The 17,766-nt window shown below is 36.0% G+C and overlaps 2 protein-coding genes across 2 annotated transcripts in view; one reads left to right on the top strand and one right to left on the bottom strand.

Annotated features, from left to right (window-relative positions):
* Positions 1-450: 450 nt before the first annotated feature.
* hibadh (3-hydroxyisobutyrate dehydrogenase) lies at positions 451-5,605 on the top strand. Its single transcript, XM_013317134.1, has 6 exons — positions 451-675; positions 2,302-2,484; positions 2,751-2,868; positions 4,000-4,210; positions 4,886-5,042; positions 5,420-5,605. Exons 1-6 carry the CDS (start codon positions 541-543, stop codon positions 5,579-5,581), a joined length of 966 nt encoding a protein of 321 aa, XP_013172588.1. The 5' UTR covers positions 451-540; the 3' UTR covers positions 5,582-5,605.
* A 9,089-nt stretch (positions 5,606-14,694) lies between these two features.
* LOC106120990 (protein tweety) overlaps positions 14,695-17,766 on the bottom strand; it is a 49,270-nt gene continuing 46,198 nt past the window's right edge. Inside the window, exons 8-15 of the mRNA XM_013316461.1 lie at positions 17,330-17,458; positions 16,788-16,925; positions 16,215-16,359; positions 15,726-15,871; positions 15,490-15,587; positions 15,195-15,353; positions 14,865-15,109; positions 14,695-14,788 (exon numbers count right to left, since the gene is read on the bottom strand). Of these exons, the coding sequence (XP_013171915.1) occupies positions 14,905-15,109; positions 15,195-15,353; positions 15,490-15,587; positions 15,726-15,871; positions 16,215-16,359; positions 16,788-16,925; positions 17,330-17,458 (1,020 nt within the window). The 3' untranslated portion in view covers positions 14,695-14,788; positions 14,865-14,904. The remainder of the gene's footprint in view (positions 14,789-14,864; positions 15,110-15,194; positions 15,354-15,489; positions 15,588-15,725; positions 15,872-16,214; positions 16,360-16,787; positions 16,926-17,329; positions 17,459-17,766) is intronic.

Here is a 17,766-nt window from a genome sequence, read left to right as displayed (position 1 = left end):
TCATAATATTATATAATAAATTTAATATTTTTGTCATCTGAACAGGATTGATGGTCTTCGAAAGCTTAGGCCCACAAATCTAGATAGATTACCATCTATCAATGTCAGATGTGTTTTTAAATTGTATATTCTTTTGGAAAAAATCAATAATATCTACTAATCAATAGTATTTATGTGATCACAAAGGCACAAAAGCATACTTTTGGCGGATTTGGCGGCAATTTACAATATCGTTTACAAAAAAAAAACTAATTAGTATAGAATAATATCATATCTGTGTGGTTGCATTCAGTGGTTACTAAAGCGATCCCTTAGTGTAGATTTATTATACTAAAGTTACACTAAGTGTTTAATCAACATCATCAGCGTTACATGACAAATATTTTCGTATTTACTCTTTTCGAGTAAAATTAACGTTATCAGAACAAATATAACGAACAGCATATTCTGATTTCTGGTTTTGTAGGCCGGGGCCGGCTGAACCAGTTGTATTGCGTTCGCGCCGGCGTCGCACGCGTTTTAAAAATAAAACAATCCAAGATGGCGACTGGAGTGTCAACCCGGTGTTTGTTAACGTTGTCAAAAAGAGGATTCAGTTCGAAAGCTGATAAAAATGTCGCGTTCCTCGGCCTCGGGAATATGGGAGGATATATGGCAGCCAATCTTGTTAAAAAGGTAATTTATTACAAAGATCAAACAAGTCAATGTTTTAATTAACTCCAAATATATTACATGAGGTCGCATAATATTAAAGTCGCAGTACTAAAAACAACCTAAAAACCAATCGCAAGTTTATATCAATAATTTTAAATGTAAAAAATCTAAAATGAAAAGATTATAATTAATCATTTTCAATTTATGTCACAAATTTACTAAACTAAATATAACGATAGATTTAATATTATAAATTAAAAGAAATAACAAACGAAAAAAAAATGTTTTAATCAAAATCATCCAACGATGAGTCAGCTAAATTCCACGAATTAATAACTATTAATATTTCCATTTTGTTTACGCAATTTGAAAATATTGTAATCTCAAACTGACAAATATTGAAAATCGCACGACTTTTTATAATCATTAAAATAAAACATGCATTGCCAATTACATTTAAAAAGTTATCTCGAATATAAATTCTTATTATCATTTTTTAATTTAATTGATAACATAGTTTAATATTTAATTTTCTTTTATGAATTATTAATGTACATACAAATAATATATCGAAAACAGAACCTGCAAAGTGAGATTAGACAATAATTTATCAATTTAATTATCACACGACATTGACCGAATTGACATCACATCGTTTGTCCCTTTCCATCACTACATAGTAAAAAGAGACAGAAAGCTACTCAAACAGAAGTACGAGAACGAACGTTCAGCCGGCAAGATGTGTAAATGATAGGAATTTATTAAATTACATCATAATATCATTATATATCTTTGTTTCAAGATTATTTTAATATACTACAAATAAATGTAACTATCATGATTGACGCATAATAAAGAGTTGAAATAAAAAAAACAGTATTTATAATAACTGGCAGCCTTTGGCAAAACGTAAATTAAAAAAAATACAGACGAATTAATAACCTCCTTCTTTTTGAAGTTGGCTGAAAATAGGTAAACGAGACATAATTACTAATTAGAGTTATTCCAAGATTGTCCATCTTTTTGGCTATTGAATATTTAAGAAAATTGATCAAAGCACCATTAGACGAAATTTAAAATTAAAATTTATGCAAATACCAAGTTAAATTGTGCAGATGGGCGCTTTTTGCATGAAACATTTAGCTAAAGGTCTACTCCGGTCCTGGCGCTACGAAATAACATTAAATCATTTTTTTTTCATTGTATTTAAGTCAGATTACGCGGTAATAAAACACAGCCGGTTTATACATGACGCTTTTTTATATTTTCGTTATAATATAAAGTTACAGTTTTTGTATTGATTTTAAATTAATTTTGTGACAGACTAATAGTAAAATAACCGTGGATTTTTAATAGTAAAATACTGGCGCAAAAACATAGTACTGTAATTTTTGAAAAAAACTGAAAAATAGAGTAGTAGTATGTTACAAGCGACGAGGCTTTTCCTAAAGAAGAAATAAATACTATCTTAATGATATTTCTGAATAGTGGTAAACCTAGAAATATAGATTGGTATTCGCATCAAAAGCTTCACACTTATATAATCTAGTTAACGTTCAAAATACACATAAAAGGAACTATTAAGTTCCAAAAAAGACATTTGCCTAAAACCTTTTACGTAAATTTATCACAAACACTTTCTTCAAGGGTTTCAACGTGCGTGGTTACGATCCTTCAAAAGACGCATTGACCGCTGCTGCGAAGAACGGTATCAGTGGTGCTAACTCAATAGCTGCGGCGGTAGATGGCGTCGACGTTGTTGTATCTATACTGCCCAGCAACAAAGTCGTGTTGGACGCGTACCTCGGCAAAGATGGAGTCGTCAAACACGTAAGTAAAGGAGAAAAGTAATTATAAACTAGCTTATACCTTTAATCCACTTACGTAAGATTGATGCACCGGAATTTCGTTCTACAAACAGATTTAATTTCCTCTCTTGTATAGAGCCAATTATTTTCAAGTTAGTGGTAATTTCACGTAATATTTCTATAGGAAAATTAATATTAACTCAAACTATTTACTTATATCTCCATAAAATTTGTAACTACGAGAATGATTCAGTAAATTATTCTAATACAGTTCTTTACTATTTCCAGGCAACTAAGGGCGCTCTTCTAATCGATTCGAGTACAGTAGACCCAAATGTACCAAAACAGATCTTCCCCGTAGCAACAGAGAATGGTGTTAACTTCATTGACGCACCTGTTTCTGGAGGTAAAATACCAGATAGAAAAAACTAACAAAATAAAGAATAGAATGATACTAGACAAACTAACACGAGCTAGACAAATATCGTGGTAGGAGAAATTGAAGCTACTCGTATGTATATCTTCGATATTGTGATATAGAAACGCTTAACACATAAATGAAATCTTACTAATATTATAAATGCGATGGATGGATGGATGTTTGTTTAAAGGTATGTCAGGATATCCTGGAAGAATACATAGGCTACTTATTATATTTTTTTTAAATTCCGCGCGGACGGAGTCGCGACTAACAGTTAGTTTACTAGTTAGTTTAGTTAGTTAGTTTATTAGATCAAGAACATGAGTTATAGTAAAATTGTAAACCCAAAGTAAATAGTTGATAAAAATTTGTCATATAACTAATCTCTTGAACTTGGACGACGCCCATTTCCTTATCATTACTTGTTATCACCAAGGAGATTTTTTTAATTACTTATGTATTTTTCTGATAAAAAAACATTTAAATTTCGTCGTATCCATGCCAGATTATACGGTACAGTATCAAATTTTGATTTGAATAAAATATTTGCGATAATTTGTTGTAAAAAAAAAAAAATTCGATTATAAAATAATATATATGTAAGTATAATACGTCTTGAAAATATCTCTATCACAATAATGTTGTTATTCAATTATTTAGTCAAGTTTCTTATCAAAAATCAACAGAACAAATGTAACATTACTGTGACCGTGGCAAGGGAGCACAATTTGATAAGATATAATTTGACAAACAACTCAATGTTATTACTTACACATGAAAGTAATCTTGTTAAATAGATAGTAATTAACAAACTGCAAAAGAAAAGAGTCTAGAATAATGTGACTTTGTTCCTACAGCAATACCTAAAGAAAAATCTTATACTTAAATTATGCAAACCAGTATTTCCATTTACAAAAGTCACCTTGTGAATTCAAACAATTTTAAACGTATATCTGAAGTCCTTCAAAAAGCAAGTTTACCATCTCGTTGAAGGCAACGCGTCTGCAGTTCATGAGCGTCGCTGATGATCTTGGTGTTCCTGCGGCTCCTTTGCCCCCTTTTATCATCATGCATTATTAAGTAAGATAAATAACTACGTAAGAAATAAATCTGTAGGTGTGATGGGCGCACAGAATGCAACCCTAGCATTCATGGCGGGAGGTCGTAAAGACGATTTCACGCGGTCTTTACCGATGCTGCAAGCGATGGGCGCGAAGCATTTCCACTGCGGAGATGTGGGATCCGGCCAGGTGGCCAAACTGACCAACAATATGCTGATGGGTATCACCGGCATGGCCACCGCTGAGTGCATGAATATGGGTATCAAGTGAGTTAACTCAGGCTTTGAATCCTGGGAACAGAACGTAGTAAAACCTCTAACCGTGGTTACCTCTAACCGTGGGTTTTTGAGATCAAAATTTGGGTTTAAATTATTATCTCAGTTGTGTCAAAGATAATGAAATATTTTATATAGAGATTTTGGTCTCGGAAATCAACAGTAAGATACGAAGTCAATAATAAATTTACTTGGAAACCATCAAGCTTAAGACGTAAAAAAGGTAAAACGAACCGAAACGAAATTGCCAATTCAAATTTTATTTCGCCGAGCAGTCGAAAGTATCAATCTGTATGATTTGCTTCAATCATATTTGTATGCAAATTGAAAGATCTTTGGTGTTTTTAAGGATTTATATCTTACTCACCATATATCTTAATAATATTTTTTTACAAATACCGTAATGCGTAAAAAATACGCAAATTACACTAGTCCAGATAGCTGGAATTCTATCTTTTCAGTCAGTCACTTCATGTCAGCAAGGTAAAAAAAGAGTCAGACGAACCGACAACAAAGTGAATCTATAAGGGTACCGTTTTTTTCCTATGAGGTACGGAACCCTAAAAATATGTATTGTATATTTATGTTAATATTTAGAACACCTAAATGGCGCTAGTCGAAATTATAAATTGTATTTTACCTTCAAATTGTGACTTTATAATTCAGGATGGGTCTAGACCCTCAAGTATTACTGGACGTGCTGAACAACTCCTCGGCGCGCTCCTGGTCGACAGAGGTGTACTGTCCAGTCCCCGGCCTCGTGCCCACTGCACCCTCCAGCAGGAACTACGACGGCGGATTTAAAAACGAACTCATGGTTAAGGTAACGAAGAAAAAAACGAATATTGCTACAGATAAACTAACAGCTAACTCAGTCGTTTAATATGTGCCTAAGTAACCATCACTAATTCCATACTAAGGGACTCATTTACCAAACATTCAACAACCCTAAGTGAGGCAGTTAAAATTAATATTATTCTACCAACATCTGCACTTACCTAATTATATACATTATATTTACCTAATTTTTTACATAAGAGAGGTCATAATTTCGAAGTATAACGTCCAAACACGTTGACCAATTTTTAAGAACGTTTATGCAGACGGATTTTCCAGCTGAATGAATTGCAATTAAATACACTAAGGAATACGTAAAATACTTGAATACTGAAACATTAGTCCGTATCGCACGTGTTCCAGGACTTAGAGCTGGCGAGTGGCATGGCGCTGGGCATCAGGTCGCCCATACCGCTGGGCGCGGTCGCCACACAACTCTACCGCATCGTGCAGTCTCGCGGCTACGGACAGAAAGACTTCTCCTTCGTATTCCAACTACTTAAAGAGGAGGCCGAAAAGAAGTAAAATAAAATGAATTGTTAAGTTAAATGTTTTTTTTATCGTCATTTAATATTCTACCCATAGACTTATAAAATAATTAAGCGTCAATAGCCTAATGGTTAAGGGTACGGGTTCGAATCCCGTCATTCGACTATTGTCGTAAACCATATCCTAGCACAAGCCTAGAGCTTAGTTGGAATGGTAAAAGAAATATTAGTAAATTTACAAAAAAATTGCTAAAGTTTTTTTTATATCAAAAGGTGGCAAACAAGCAAACGGCCACCCGAAATCGCTGAAATAGCGAAGTGACCGTTGCCCATAGACATGCGCAATCGCGTATGCGTTGCCTACCTTTAATCGACGGAGGAGAGGATGCACAGAAAGAAAATATTTTCCCTTCCCATGCATCCTCTCATCCGGAAAGTCCACTTCCACTTCCCATCCTTTCCTTCTAAGAAAAAGGATGGGAAGGGAAAGAGGACTAAATTAGGCCTCCGGGACGCACACTCATCAGACGAAACGCGGAATAGCTTCCACTTGACGCCTGTCTTCTGTGTGGTCGAGGTATTTCACCGGTTGAGCCGGGCCGATTCGTGCGAAGATGTTAAAGCGGGCTCTACCACTGTTAAATGCAATTCTAAGCTGATCCTCCTTAATTTAAAAATATATTAACGGATTAGTTCGCTGGACATTTTCTCTCCAATTCGTGCAAAATGTATTTAAACGAACAAGCAATTTGTATTTTATTAGAGACAGTAGTCCCGGTATCTATCAGGATGATTTAACCCAATCAAATTTATATGCAAATTTAAAGGCTCGACCTCCTTTTATTAAAGAAAGGTCCCGGCGTTTTGCATCAGCCTGTCTGGACTTTACGAGTCGTAATCTAAGACTAAAGCATCTCGGATAGAATTGAAATCGCCGCTTGAAATGTTAATAACGGTATGGACGCATCGGAAGAATTTTTTCAAATCAATTTGAAATACAGTAATACGTTATTTAACTCTAAAAAAAACATGTTTTAAACAGGACCAATTACTGTTTGAGCAATAAATGCATCATATTAAGAATACTCAGTCCCAGTAAACCTAAAACTTAGTAATTTTACTAATATTATAAACTCGAATTTTTAATATGGAAGGATGGATGTTGGTAAGAAGGTATCTCTGGAACTGCTGAACGGATCTCCACGAAATTTGGCATACATATAGAACATAGTCTGGAAGAAAACATAAGCAACTAATTAAGTTTTTTTTTTAAATTCCGCCCTGGCGACAGCTAGTCAATGTATAAACACGTTTTTGTAAATTAACCAAAATTTACCATTTTGCAAAAACCGAAATGTTTAAAATTTTAAACAATAAAATTATTTATATGCTCAATTAGTTTACCCCAAACCGCTTTTTGAATGAATGTTTATCCACAAGTCTCGGTCGTAAATAAATAAAGAGATCATAGCCAGCATCGCGTCTGTTCTAATTTATTATTCAGTTATACAGATGAACGAACTCTTTTGTGTCGTTGAAAAAAAAATTACGTCGCGACCGTCCCTCTCATTGTCCCTCATTCGACTCTTACTCGATTAAAAATTCAATATGGATGACATTTTATGCTTCCAAATTCGCGCGAAAAATGAAAAAGCCGACAAATTTCTTTAACATTTCATAAATGCTATGAATTTTACAAATGCTTTGGAAAACAGATTTATGTATAAAAACTAGCTGTCGCACGCGATTCTGACCGCGTGGAATGAAAAAAAAAAACAATTTTAATAGCCTATGTGTTCTTCCAGACTATGTTCTATATGTTTGCCAAATTTAATCGAGATCTGTTCAATCTGATATATAAACACGGCTAAACACTCACGTATATACGTCCGGTGGCGGCACCGACTAGTTTCGAGCCCATCGCAACACCCACCCATCCATCCCAAACATTCGCATTTATAATATTATAATAGTAAGATTAAAGTTCAAAAAGTTTTATTAAACCAAAAACAACTTCAATCTCCGAAGTATTTGAACTTTTGAGTTTTGTAAATCAAATGTCTTTGAGCATTAAAGTTTCGTTAAGTCGTTGTCAAGTAATTATTGTTATAAATATACTAAGTTAGTTTAGCTTCAAGTTATGACAGGCACTTCAAACTAAAACGACTTTGAGCACGTAATCGTAAAGCAATCGCAGTTAGTATTTTTAAAGAGTAAACCTCCATAATAACAGTTACGTAATCTAATTATAACATGATTTATTTCTTCTTTTTATTATGTTATATGTTTCTCCCGGTCTTGAGCATCGGTGACTCAGGGGTCAAGCACTTGACTTCCACTCTGCAGGTCCTGGGTTCGAATCGCGCCATGTAACAATGTGTTTTTCGATTTCCGATTTACATATGTACATTTATCCGAAGTTCTTACGGTGAAGGAAAACATCGTGATGCAACCTGCACATATCTGAGAAATGCAAATGATATGTGTACAACCCGCAGGGTTAGGTAGGCTCCAAGCCCCTCGGTGGGGACGTATAGTGAGCTGATGATGAATATATTTCTCCCTAACTTATTTTTTTATGGGCATCTTACGACTTAGTATTTTCGGAACGAAAAAAATATTTTCGTCACTTAATCGGATTTATACGGTAAACATCAGTTCATATTTCCTCCAGACGACGTCTTACGTAAAATATCCCAAGCAATTATGTGTCAGTCTCCACTTGGTAATGATAGATGTCCTGTCAACTTCATTAGCGAAGAGATGTGATCATTAATCGCCCGTCACGTGCCACACGAGCTCCTATTAACCATTTTCAAACAAACTGAAATGCACTGAAAAATTCCTATGAATATAAAAATGTTATCAGGAAAGTGATTTCCAAAATACTTCTAAAAATGTTGGTTTATAACTTCTAATATCAGAGAAACTTTACTAAAATAGGATAGAATCAAACAGCGAGTGGAACACTATCGTTTTATCTACAAAGTTCTAAAAGAAGAAATCGAAACACAATACTCAGGTATAGATATAGCGCAATCACTTATTTTAACAAACAAAAAGCCTTGTTTGTATTGTACATTTGAACGGCCAGTCATGCTGAATGCGAGGAAAGCCGTGCGCAGACGGTAATCGATTCCTCACGAGTCAATGAATCGAACTCGATGCGGTGAGCCCTCAGCTTCACTGAACACAAGCCAACAATATTGTGCGAAAACACTTAGCTTTGCATTGTCAATACATTTTGTGTACATTTACGGATATAAAATCCCTGTTCAAATCGTCATCTTCACTACTTTAACAAAACAGATAAAATTTTTGGTCTCAGAAACCAACGATTAATGCTTTTTATTGTTTCTGCTGTGAACTATTTAACATTTAAAAATCGTATCATGGAATCACAAAATATGAAATTTATGAAAGCAAAGGGACTATAAGATTTTGCACCATTCATCATCATCACCTCACTATACGTCCTCACCGAGGGGCTCGAGCCTACCCTAAGTTGAGGGTGATTAGGCCATAGTCAACCACGCTGGCCAAGTGCGGGTTGGTTGACTTCACACATATCTTTGAATTTCTTCTCAGATATGTGCAGGTTGCATCACGATGTTATAAACCTTTAAATGTGGAAAGGAAAACGTCTGTTTTTTTATTATCTACATATGGTCATGGTTGCACTTACTGTACCGACTATTTATAATTTTCTTAGACCAACCAGATCAACTACAATCGGATAAATAAAGTCCTTTGTTGTTTAAATGGGAGAGGGAAAAATAAGAAAAATAAAACGAAACTAATATTTTTATCCATTTAATATTTTCATTGTAAACTCATACTTGATCTATTCAACCGTTTATATTTTACGCACGATGTTGAATCACGGAACATTCCTTCTTAAACCTATTACATTGAGGGGATCAGTCGAGCGAGACAAGTATAAAGCATATACATGAGCGAGAAAGAGTCAGTACGATGTATCATATCCCCACAATGTAATCAATATTTCAAAATAACTGGGTCGCACCATAATTGACTCGAAGAAGCTAAAAAAAACAAGCGAAACAAAACCAATCTTAAAAGCAATAATTCAAATTCTTTAAAAAAAAATATACAATTTAAAAATGCGAGATTTCTAAAATAAATCATAAAATATGGCACCGTTCAAAAAAAATAAAAAGCAAACTCCAATTTAGTTTTTTTTCCGTTAAAGGTGAAACTATACTTTCTAACTGCATACATTCACCTTAAAATGTTCAATTTATATACAAGGAGTATTATTTCTTGAATACATAAAAAGCTAATATAATTCCACCCTTACTATCAAACAGTGGTAACTATTGTAGAGCCAACCGTGGGTTTCTGAGACCAAAATCTCCAATTAAAACACGTCAGTTTTGTCAAAGATACGTTTTATACAGATATTTTGGTCTCAGAAACCCACTTTTAATATATCACACTTGACACCACATCGATTACGTAACCTTGTAACAGCGGGAAAAAAACCATTATATTTAAATCATCTTATAATTACTGTAATAATGACCATCGAACGTCCTAACAATGTTCCGTCAGAGAATCAGTTATTTTTTTAAATACTAGAAGTATTAAAAAAACATCGATTTTATTAATACCTGAATTCAATTCACAATTTGTAAAATCCGTATCGATACATTTTAATCGATATTTTGCAGTTCACCTCACTATTAAGGTAAAACAGATGTCAAATGTGATCTATCAAATTAGCTCTACTTTATATGCATTTTATATAAATTATATAAATAAATCGATGATCAACATATTATATGGAGCTTATCGTATAAATTTGAACCTAAACAAGGAGCAAATAAGGTTAAAAATTCAACCCCCTACAGCATAAATTCAGCCTAATTACTTTTTTATAATTACGATTATAAATATTGTGCAGTAATTACATGAAAAATCCGTGTAAATTACTATATATTATGTATAAATCGATAGACAAAAACCGCCAATTATTGACAGCTACAGACTTCTTTTTTTATATCCAACTCAATCAGACAAAAACAACATTCTTAAATATGAAACGTACAAATATAAAACAAATCAGGAACTATTGTATCAGGCCATTTATAGTCCTTTACAGATTAAAAAAATAAATAAGAAAATAAAAAATAATTATAATATTTTTCCATTAATAAAGCTAGAACAGTCGAATCAACCGTAAAGTACCGTAAAAATTATAACAAAATATCGTCAGAATAACCTAAAAATATAAACAAAATGTACTTATACGAAACTGATTGCATATATTTCCATTTGACTGTACTATTTATAAAACTTTCCACAGTGATTTTTAAATTTAATCTCTAACCCACTAAAAATAAGATTCAAAATCATCTGAACAATTTTATTAAAAAAACAGTACATCAAAGAATACTGTTAATCTCATTGGTTTGAAAACAATCAACCGAAATTAAGCTCTGAATGAAATAATATAAAATTGAACCTTATTCAGTGTCGATAAGGTTTATTTTTCAGTAAACGTTATGTCGATGTCTGCAAGTATCAAGTTTCTTCAGAATGAATCCTACAATAACTCCTAAGACTAACTAATCCTAATATTAAATTATGCAATATCTTTGGCGATTACTCTGCTAGCGGTACCGACATATTTGTTCGAAACTAATCCATCCATCCATACATATCATAAAAAAGTGTACCAACGTCGTTGTAAAGTCTCACAAAAATTCACTATTTTTAATACTGAATAAAAACTGGTACAATTTTACTTATAAACTAACACTATTATATTACTGTTAAAAAAAAGATCAATTTCTTTTTGATATAATCGTGAAAATTACAAAAAAAAGAAAAAAAACTATGTTTCGTGGTTACTATTAGATTTAAACAATATTAATTTTATTGCAATTTATCGCCAAGTTTATACAAAATTACTTTAACATGCAATTACAAAGATATTTAAGTTTTAATTAAAGTAAAATGAACTTTATAAATTATTTATCAAATGGTAGTTAATATTTTCACGATTATTCTCAAATAAACTGATATATAAACACGGCTAAACACTCACGTATATACGTCCGGTGGCGGCACCGACTAGTTTCGAGCCCATCGGGGGCCCTTCATCACCACTCATCCTGATGAAGGGCCCCCGATGGGCTCCGAACTAGTCGGTGCCGCCACCGGACGTATATACGTGAGTGTTTAGCCGTGTATATATATCAGTTTAGTATAATGTCTCACGAAAGTTTGAATATTCTCAAATACATTTGTGGAGTAACAGCGAAAACAGTACTTCGTTTTTTTAACTAAATTAGAAACTTCAATGTCTCCTTGAATGGCAGTTTCAATTTGCACCTTATCACATTGTGATAGAGTCTGTTTTTACATTTTTCACCAATTCCACTTTACGCTACCTCATTGGAATGATTTAACTTATATTATAATTTAACTTTACAGATTTAACTATACAGTTATATAAATCGATAATAATCTTATATACTTGAAAAAAATTGCAATCATGAAACTATTAAATATATACAATTAGGTCCGCTCCAAACTACACATCGATTTTGAGCAGTAAATATATAATACAATAAAGTAGATATTCCCAAAGCACTAATTCAATAGGAGATTCCGAATCCACGAAACGTTCCTACTAATTTTAACTACACGACAACTATACAATATTAAATACCCTTAACAAATATTACATCACACGAAAACCGAGCTTAGTTAAAATAATTGTATTTAAAACATTAAATATTTGTATATACAAAACGTATATAAGACTTAAAAGATATACTGTAGACCATATGCACTTCAGTACAAATATCGCGAGGCGATAAGGTCGATATTAGCTTGCAGCATTCGACCGATGTAACGCCACGTACAACTAACGAACCAATCTACTTTGGCATTCCCACGAACGTTCAAAGCGTTATTTTTAACGTTAACCGTTAACGATAACGGTTAATTATAACGCGTTCATCTTAATCTTATATTGAGCTAAGATATTCAAAAATTATTGAGACCTGTCGGCACATACGAGGTTTAATCGATATTAAATCTATTATAGAATCGATAAATACAAATAATAGCAAAGTCATTGTATGATTATTGGTCAGTTGCGATGTTTACACAGCCATTTGTATGGACATTATAGAAAAAGGAGAAATACAAAATCGTTTATAATCTATGCAGTTGTCGTTTTACATAACTCACATACTAATACCGTCTTATATACTTCGAGCTATTAACATTGGGTTTCCATTGGTGAAACTTCTGCAGAAAAACATATAGCTATCTCTTTTATTCTCTATGAAAAGATAGAGAAAGCGATATGTTTTTGTACAAATATTCCAACAGTTGAAAAAATTATGTATCGAGATATCGATAATTAATTAGAAAATCGATATTCTAGTACTTTTTAGATGAAAAATTTGTTTATCAAATGATAATAACTAGGCCATTTAAATAGATAAAATGAGTTACAAAAAATTTAATTAAAACTGAATCTAATATTGTTTTATTTAGACCTTTTTAAACATTTGAGCAATTCCTTACAATTTGAAACTATTTCGAAAGACTGATTTACGAATAGCCAATAAACGTTTCCGCCTTCTTTGCCTACATTTACTAAATGTATCCGTCAGTTTACACTGCGAAACATCTGTATGAAAACATGCTGTCATTTCTCTAATTATTTATTTAAAAACATGTTTTCATACAAGTGTTCAACAATGGAAATCCACGGAGGTTAACATAAACATTAAAAACTTTTTATTTTTCGATATGTCCCGTCCAATTTATAATTTAAAATAAGTTATATCCTGTTCACTCTATTTAACTATGTTACTCGTAAGGGTGCGTTTACACAGACCGGGGCGGAAAGCAGAGCAGATTTTTATCATAGATAAAATTGATCTATATACGTTTAAAACAAAAATTTCCTTTAACTTTACACGTCTTTACGCTTGCTCTAAAGTAAAATTGAACCTTATCTCAAACATATAAAAATCAATTTTATTTGCGATAAAAAATCAACTCTGATCTCCGCACCGGTCTATGTAAACGGATCCTAACAAATAAAAGTGTATTTTTAAATAAATAATTTAGTTATAAATTGAGTAAAGTCATAAATAATTATTACTCAAAGATAAAATTAATTAAATGTATTTAGTTATATTTATATTTAAATTGCCGTATCATTAAATTTATCCTATTGCATGCGTATCGATATTCGCTTTTATTGTATTTTACACGATAATTACAACCTAAATAAGACTCTATTGCCTTACAATAGAGTTTGCATTTCAATAACACTATTCAAATTGTTTATAAGTAGCTACATATTTCATTCGAAAATCTTATCTATATTGCAGTATTAGTCTTTAATTTTTATCGTCATTACAGAGAAAGTTACACTAATGAATGATAATGGTCGTGTTATTCGATGTCGTATTTTGTTTTTATATTTTCGACTTTAATACCTCAGTAATAAAATCGAAAATCAAACCATAGACAATGCGGATAGGAATCGAAATAAATTATCTATTTCAACAAAGTATGATCTATTTCTATATCAATTTAGTTACATGTACGTGATTTTATTGATGACATTTAATTTTATCACTCACACAATAGAGTCTTAAAGTCATTAATAGAGTAAGTTATATAGGAGGTCGATAGCGTCGCAATCAAAAGTCAACTTTATTCGTTTGGCCACAAGGCTTACAATTCCGTGGTCGCGGTGATGCTGCCTGTCGAAGCTGCGTCGTAATAATATTTTTAGTTCGTTACACTGGAGGTCGAAATGTAATGTAAAAGTCACTTTATATGTTTGAGCACAAGGTTTACAATTCAGTGACGGCGTAGAGGTCGCGCTGGTCGCGCGGCTCGTGCGTGTGACGATCGTTGCGGTCGTTGCGGCGGCGGTGCGCGGCGGCTGCGGGCGGGGCGCGGCGCGGTCGCTGCAGGCTGCGGTATTCCAACGCGGCGGCAGACAGCGGCTGCGGCTCCGTGCGCCGCGCGGGCCGCACCGTCGCGTACTTGTCGGGTGCGGCGGGCGGGCCGGGGGCGCGCTCGGGGCGCTCGGGGGCGTGTCCAGCGGGGGCGGGAGCGGGCGTGAACGTGGCCAGGGGCGGCGCGGGGGCGGCGGGGCGCGGGCGCTGAGCTCGCGGCCCGAACGATGCGTACTTCGGGTCGAATCGATTCAAGCTAACCGCACGCCCGGACTGACCTATAATATCAAATAAAACAAAATAACACTAGTGTTACATGAGAGCCATAGCGTATGTTGGGGGTGCGATACTGACCGGCGCCGGGCTCGGGGTGCGCGCCGCCGCCGGGCCGTTCTCAGTAGAAGTCGCTGCTCTCCAGCGTCTTGCACTGCTTGCTGAGCGTGGCGTACTTGCCGTTGTGCGGCGCGCGGCCCAGCGTGTGCGACCCGCCGGCGCCGCCCAGTGCGCCCAGCCCACCCAGCCCGCCCAGCCCGCCGCTCGCTCGCCCCAGCGTCGCGCTGCCGGACATGCGGGACCTCCGCGCGCAGGCCACCTCCGCACTGTATCACAAGATACTACTTAGTACGTTCAAAAAAGCAATTATTATGCAGTATGAGCTCTGTACTGTGTGTATGTGAGGCGTACCTGGGGCGCTCCCTGTCGGCGAGGTCCATGAGTTGCACAGCTGCGCTGTAGGAAGGCGGCTTGCCGTTGGGGAAGGGTGCAGGACGCGGCAGAGATCGCGAGCCGGCGCTGCTGCCGCTCGACAGGAAGGGCGCCTGCTCCTCGCCGCCGCCGCTGCGTCTGGAACGTCAACGTACCAATTATAAAATATGTCGTATTTTTTCGAAAAGGTCATATCAAAAAAAAAATTAAAAATATCCATCCTAATAATTGTTATATTTAAAACATCTATAAGAATAAATTTCAATACACTTACTTGGTGTTAATGTAGATCCAGGCGTGAGAGTCGACCAAAACTATAGCCGTGAATAGAAAGCCGGCCGCGATCGCCGCCAGAAGCTGCAGTGACAGCGCCTGCAACGACAACCACATCCTTAACTGACCTGAGTGACCTTCTATAGTAAATTCCACCTAATACCAGAATCTACAATAATCTAAGAACCTAACTAAAATATAAAAAAAACTTGTTAAGTAGGCTGAGGGCTATGTGACCTGTAATCCACCGTCGCAGGCAGCGCGTGCAGCCGCCACGAAGTAGGCTCGCGCCGTGCGGCACTCGAGCGCACCGCTCAGCGACACCAGCGCGCGCTCCGCCTCCCCCGTGCCCGCCCCCAGCGCGCCCAGCGCCGGCTGCAGCACTGCGCACAAACAACATAAACAATTCATAAATACATCATTTTAAGTATAACTAACAGTCATTTTGAGGAAGCTCGATTCTGAGGAAATAAGATACATTCGTTTGTCGTCAAATCTTACTCAAGGTCAAGTGGTGTCAAGGACAACCTAAGCTAGGTCTAAACCAATTTTTGTCTCAGTATGGTTGATTTATCCTAATATAATATAACAAGAACTAAAAAAACATTATTAAATTGGCTTATATATAAAAGTATATTTATTAATCGATAGAATGGTCCTTCAAGCAGGATAACAACCTCGAAGGATCAAAACCAACAAAGATAGTTATAAGTTATGTGCAGTAACCTGGATCAGTGAACATCTGCGGCGCACCACGCGACAGCACGGCGAGGGCCTGGCGCACCGCCACCACCGCGCGCTGGGCGTTGCGCAGCTCCGCCGTCAGCACGTTCTCCCGCGACACCTTGCACGACAGGTAGTAGTACACCATCTGCACATACAAACATACATTTATATACTCTACTGCTATTATTGTACCAACTTGTTATATAGACCGACAAGGATATCTGATACGATAGATATGTCTTGACTTAGTTTGCTATTTCATGAGAGCTCACAGGCACCCTTTGTCAAAGTCAAAAAATATCACACAATCCTCTTCGTACTATCGTCTATTTTTTTCTTTTATGTCTTTTTTTAAATAGTTTTTTATATGTATTCTGACAGAATCAACTGTGATAGCAGCGCCTCTCTCACCGGACATCCTGATTAAACATATCAAGTAACAAATGACAGAAAGAAGGACATGAGGCTTTAATTCTTACTCTATTTAACCTCAAATTATATATTTAGATATTGATAATTTGAATAGATATCTTAAGCAGGATTAAATTCCCTGTGTTGTGATTAGTAACTAACATCAACAGGAAGATGATGCGGTGCGTAGTGTGCGATGGCGCGTGCTGGCTCCTGGCAGGCGTCAGCAGCCGCCACCGCGCCCGCAGTGAGCAGCGCGCCCGCCGCCCAGCACGCCACCAGCGCACCCAGCGCGCACACCTACAACACACACACCAATTACACGCTTTATCTACATATCATAAGAGTTACAAAAATACTAGTGTTTCTATGTGACATCCAGAAGGGACAAATTCGCCGTGAATGAATTTAGCCTATTAGTGAGAAATCACATCGCGTCTACAAATATCATGAGAATTTAAAACTCGCGATCGATTCGTTCCATTTATCCCACTCGTCTTCCCAAAGCGTCCCCAATTGCTCGCGAATTGGCACGTCCCTCATAGACGTAAAAGTGGTCGCTTGATAATCGCTGTGAATTCATAAAAAGGGGAACTAATCAAATACGAAAACATCCGGAAAAATATACGTGAAAGAACTAATTTAGCTGTAGACTGATATAAGCTGATGATTAAAGGTTAGTTATAGGAGCAGTATGTACTAACGCATAGCAGCAGCAGAGCTCGGCGCGAGCGGCGCGCGGCGGCGGCCAGCAGCGCCACGCACACCGCGCCCCCGCAGCACCACCCCGCCATACCCCCCGCCCACCTCGCCGCCTCCCACACCCACGCACGCTGCACACACACACACACACACGACTTATTATCATACATATTTCAAATCACTCACTTATGTAAATTATCCTTCATTTTTTGGCTGTTGTGGATTGTAGAGTGAACAGCAAAAGGGCAACAATTAATTTTAGTTGTCTTCTACTCTGGATTTGTATACAAGATTCTTCATTAATAGTCCCTTAACTAACCTGAATGCAACAGACAAATCAGGTTCGAATTTAAAAACTACTTTTTTATGTGGCTTTAGAGCCACATAAACGAAAAGTTTTTAACCATGTAATACGTCTAGAGTGTTCTTATGTACAAAC

This window comes from Papilio xuthus, unplaced genomic scaffold, assembly GCF_000836235.2.
Source record: "Papilio xuthus unplaced genomic scaffold, Pxut_1.1 DF826945.1, whole genome shotgun sequence".
NCBI lineage: Eukaryota > Metazoa > Arthropoda > Insecta > Lepidoptera > Papilionidae > Papilio > Papilio xuthus.
Note: the sequence above shows the minus strand (reverse complement) of the source record. Positions and strands in the feature narration are given on the sequence as shown.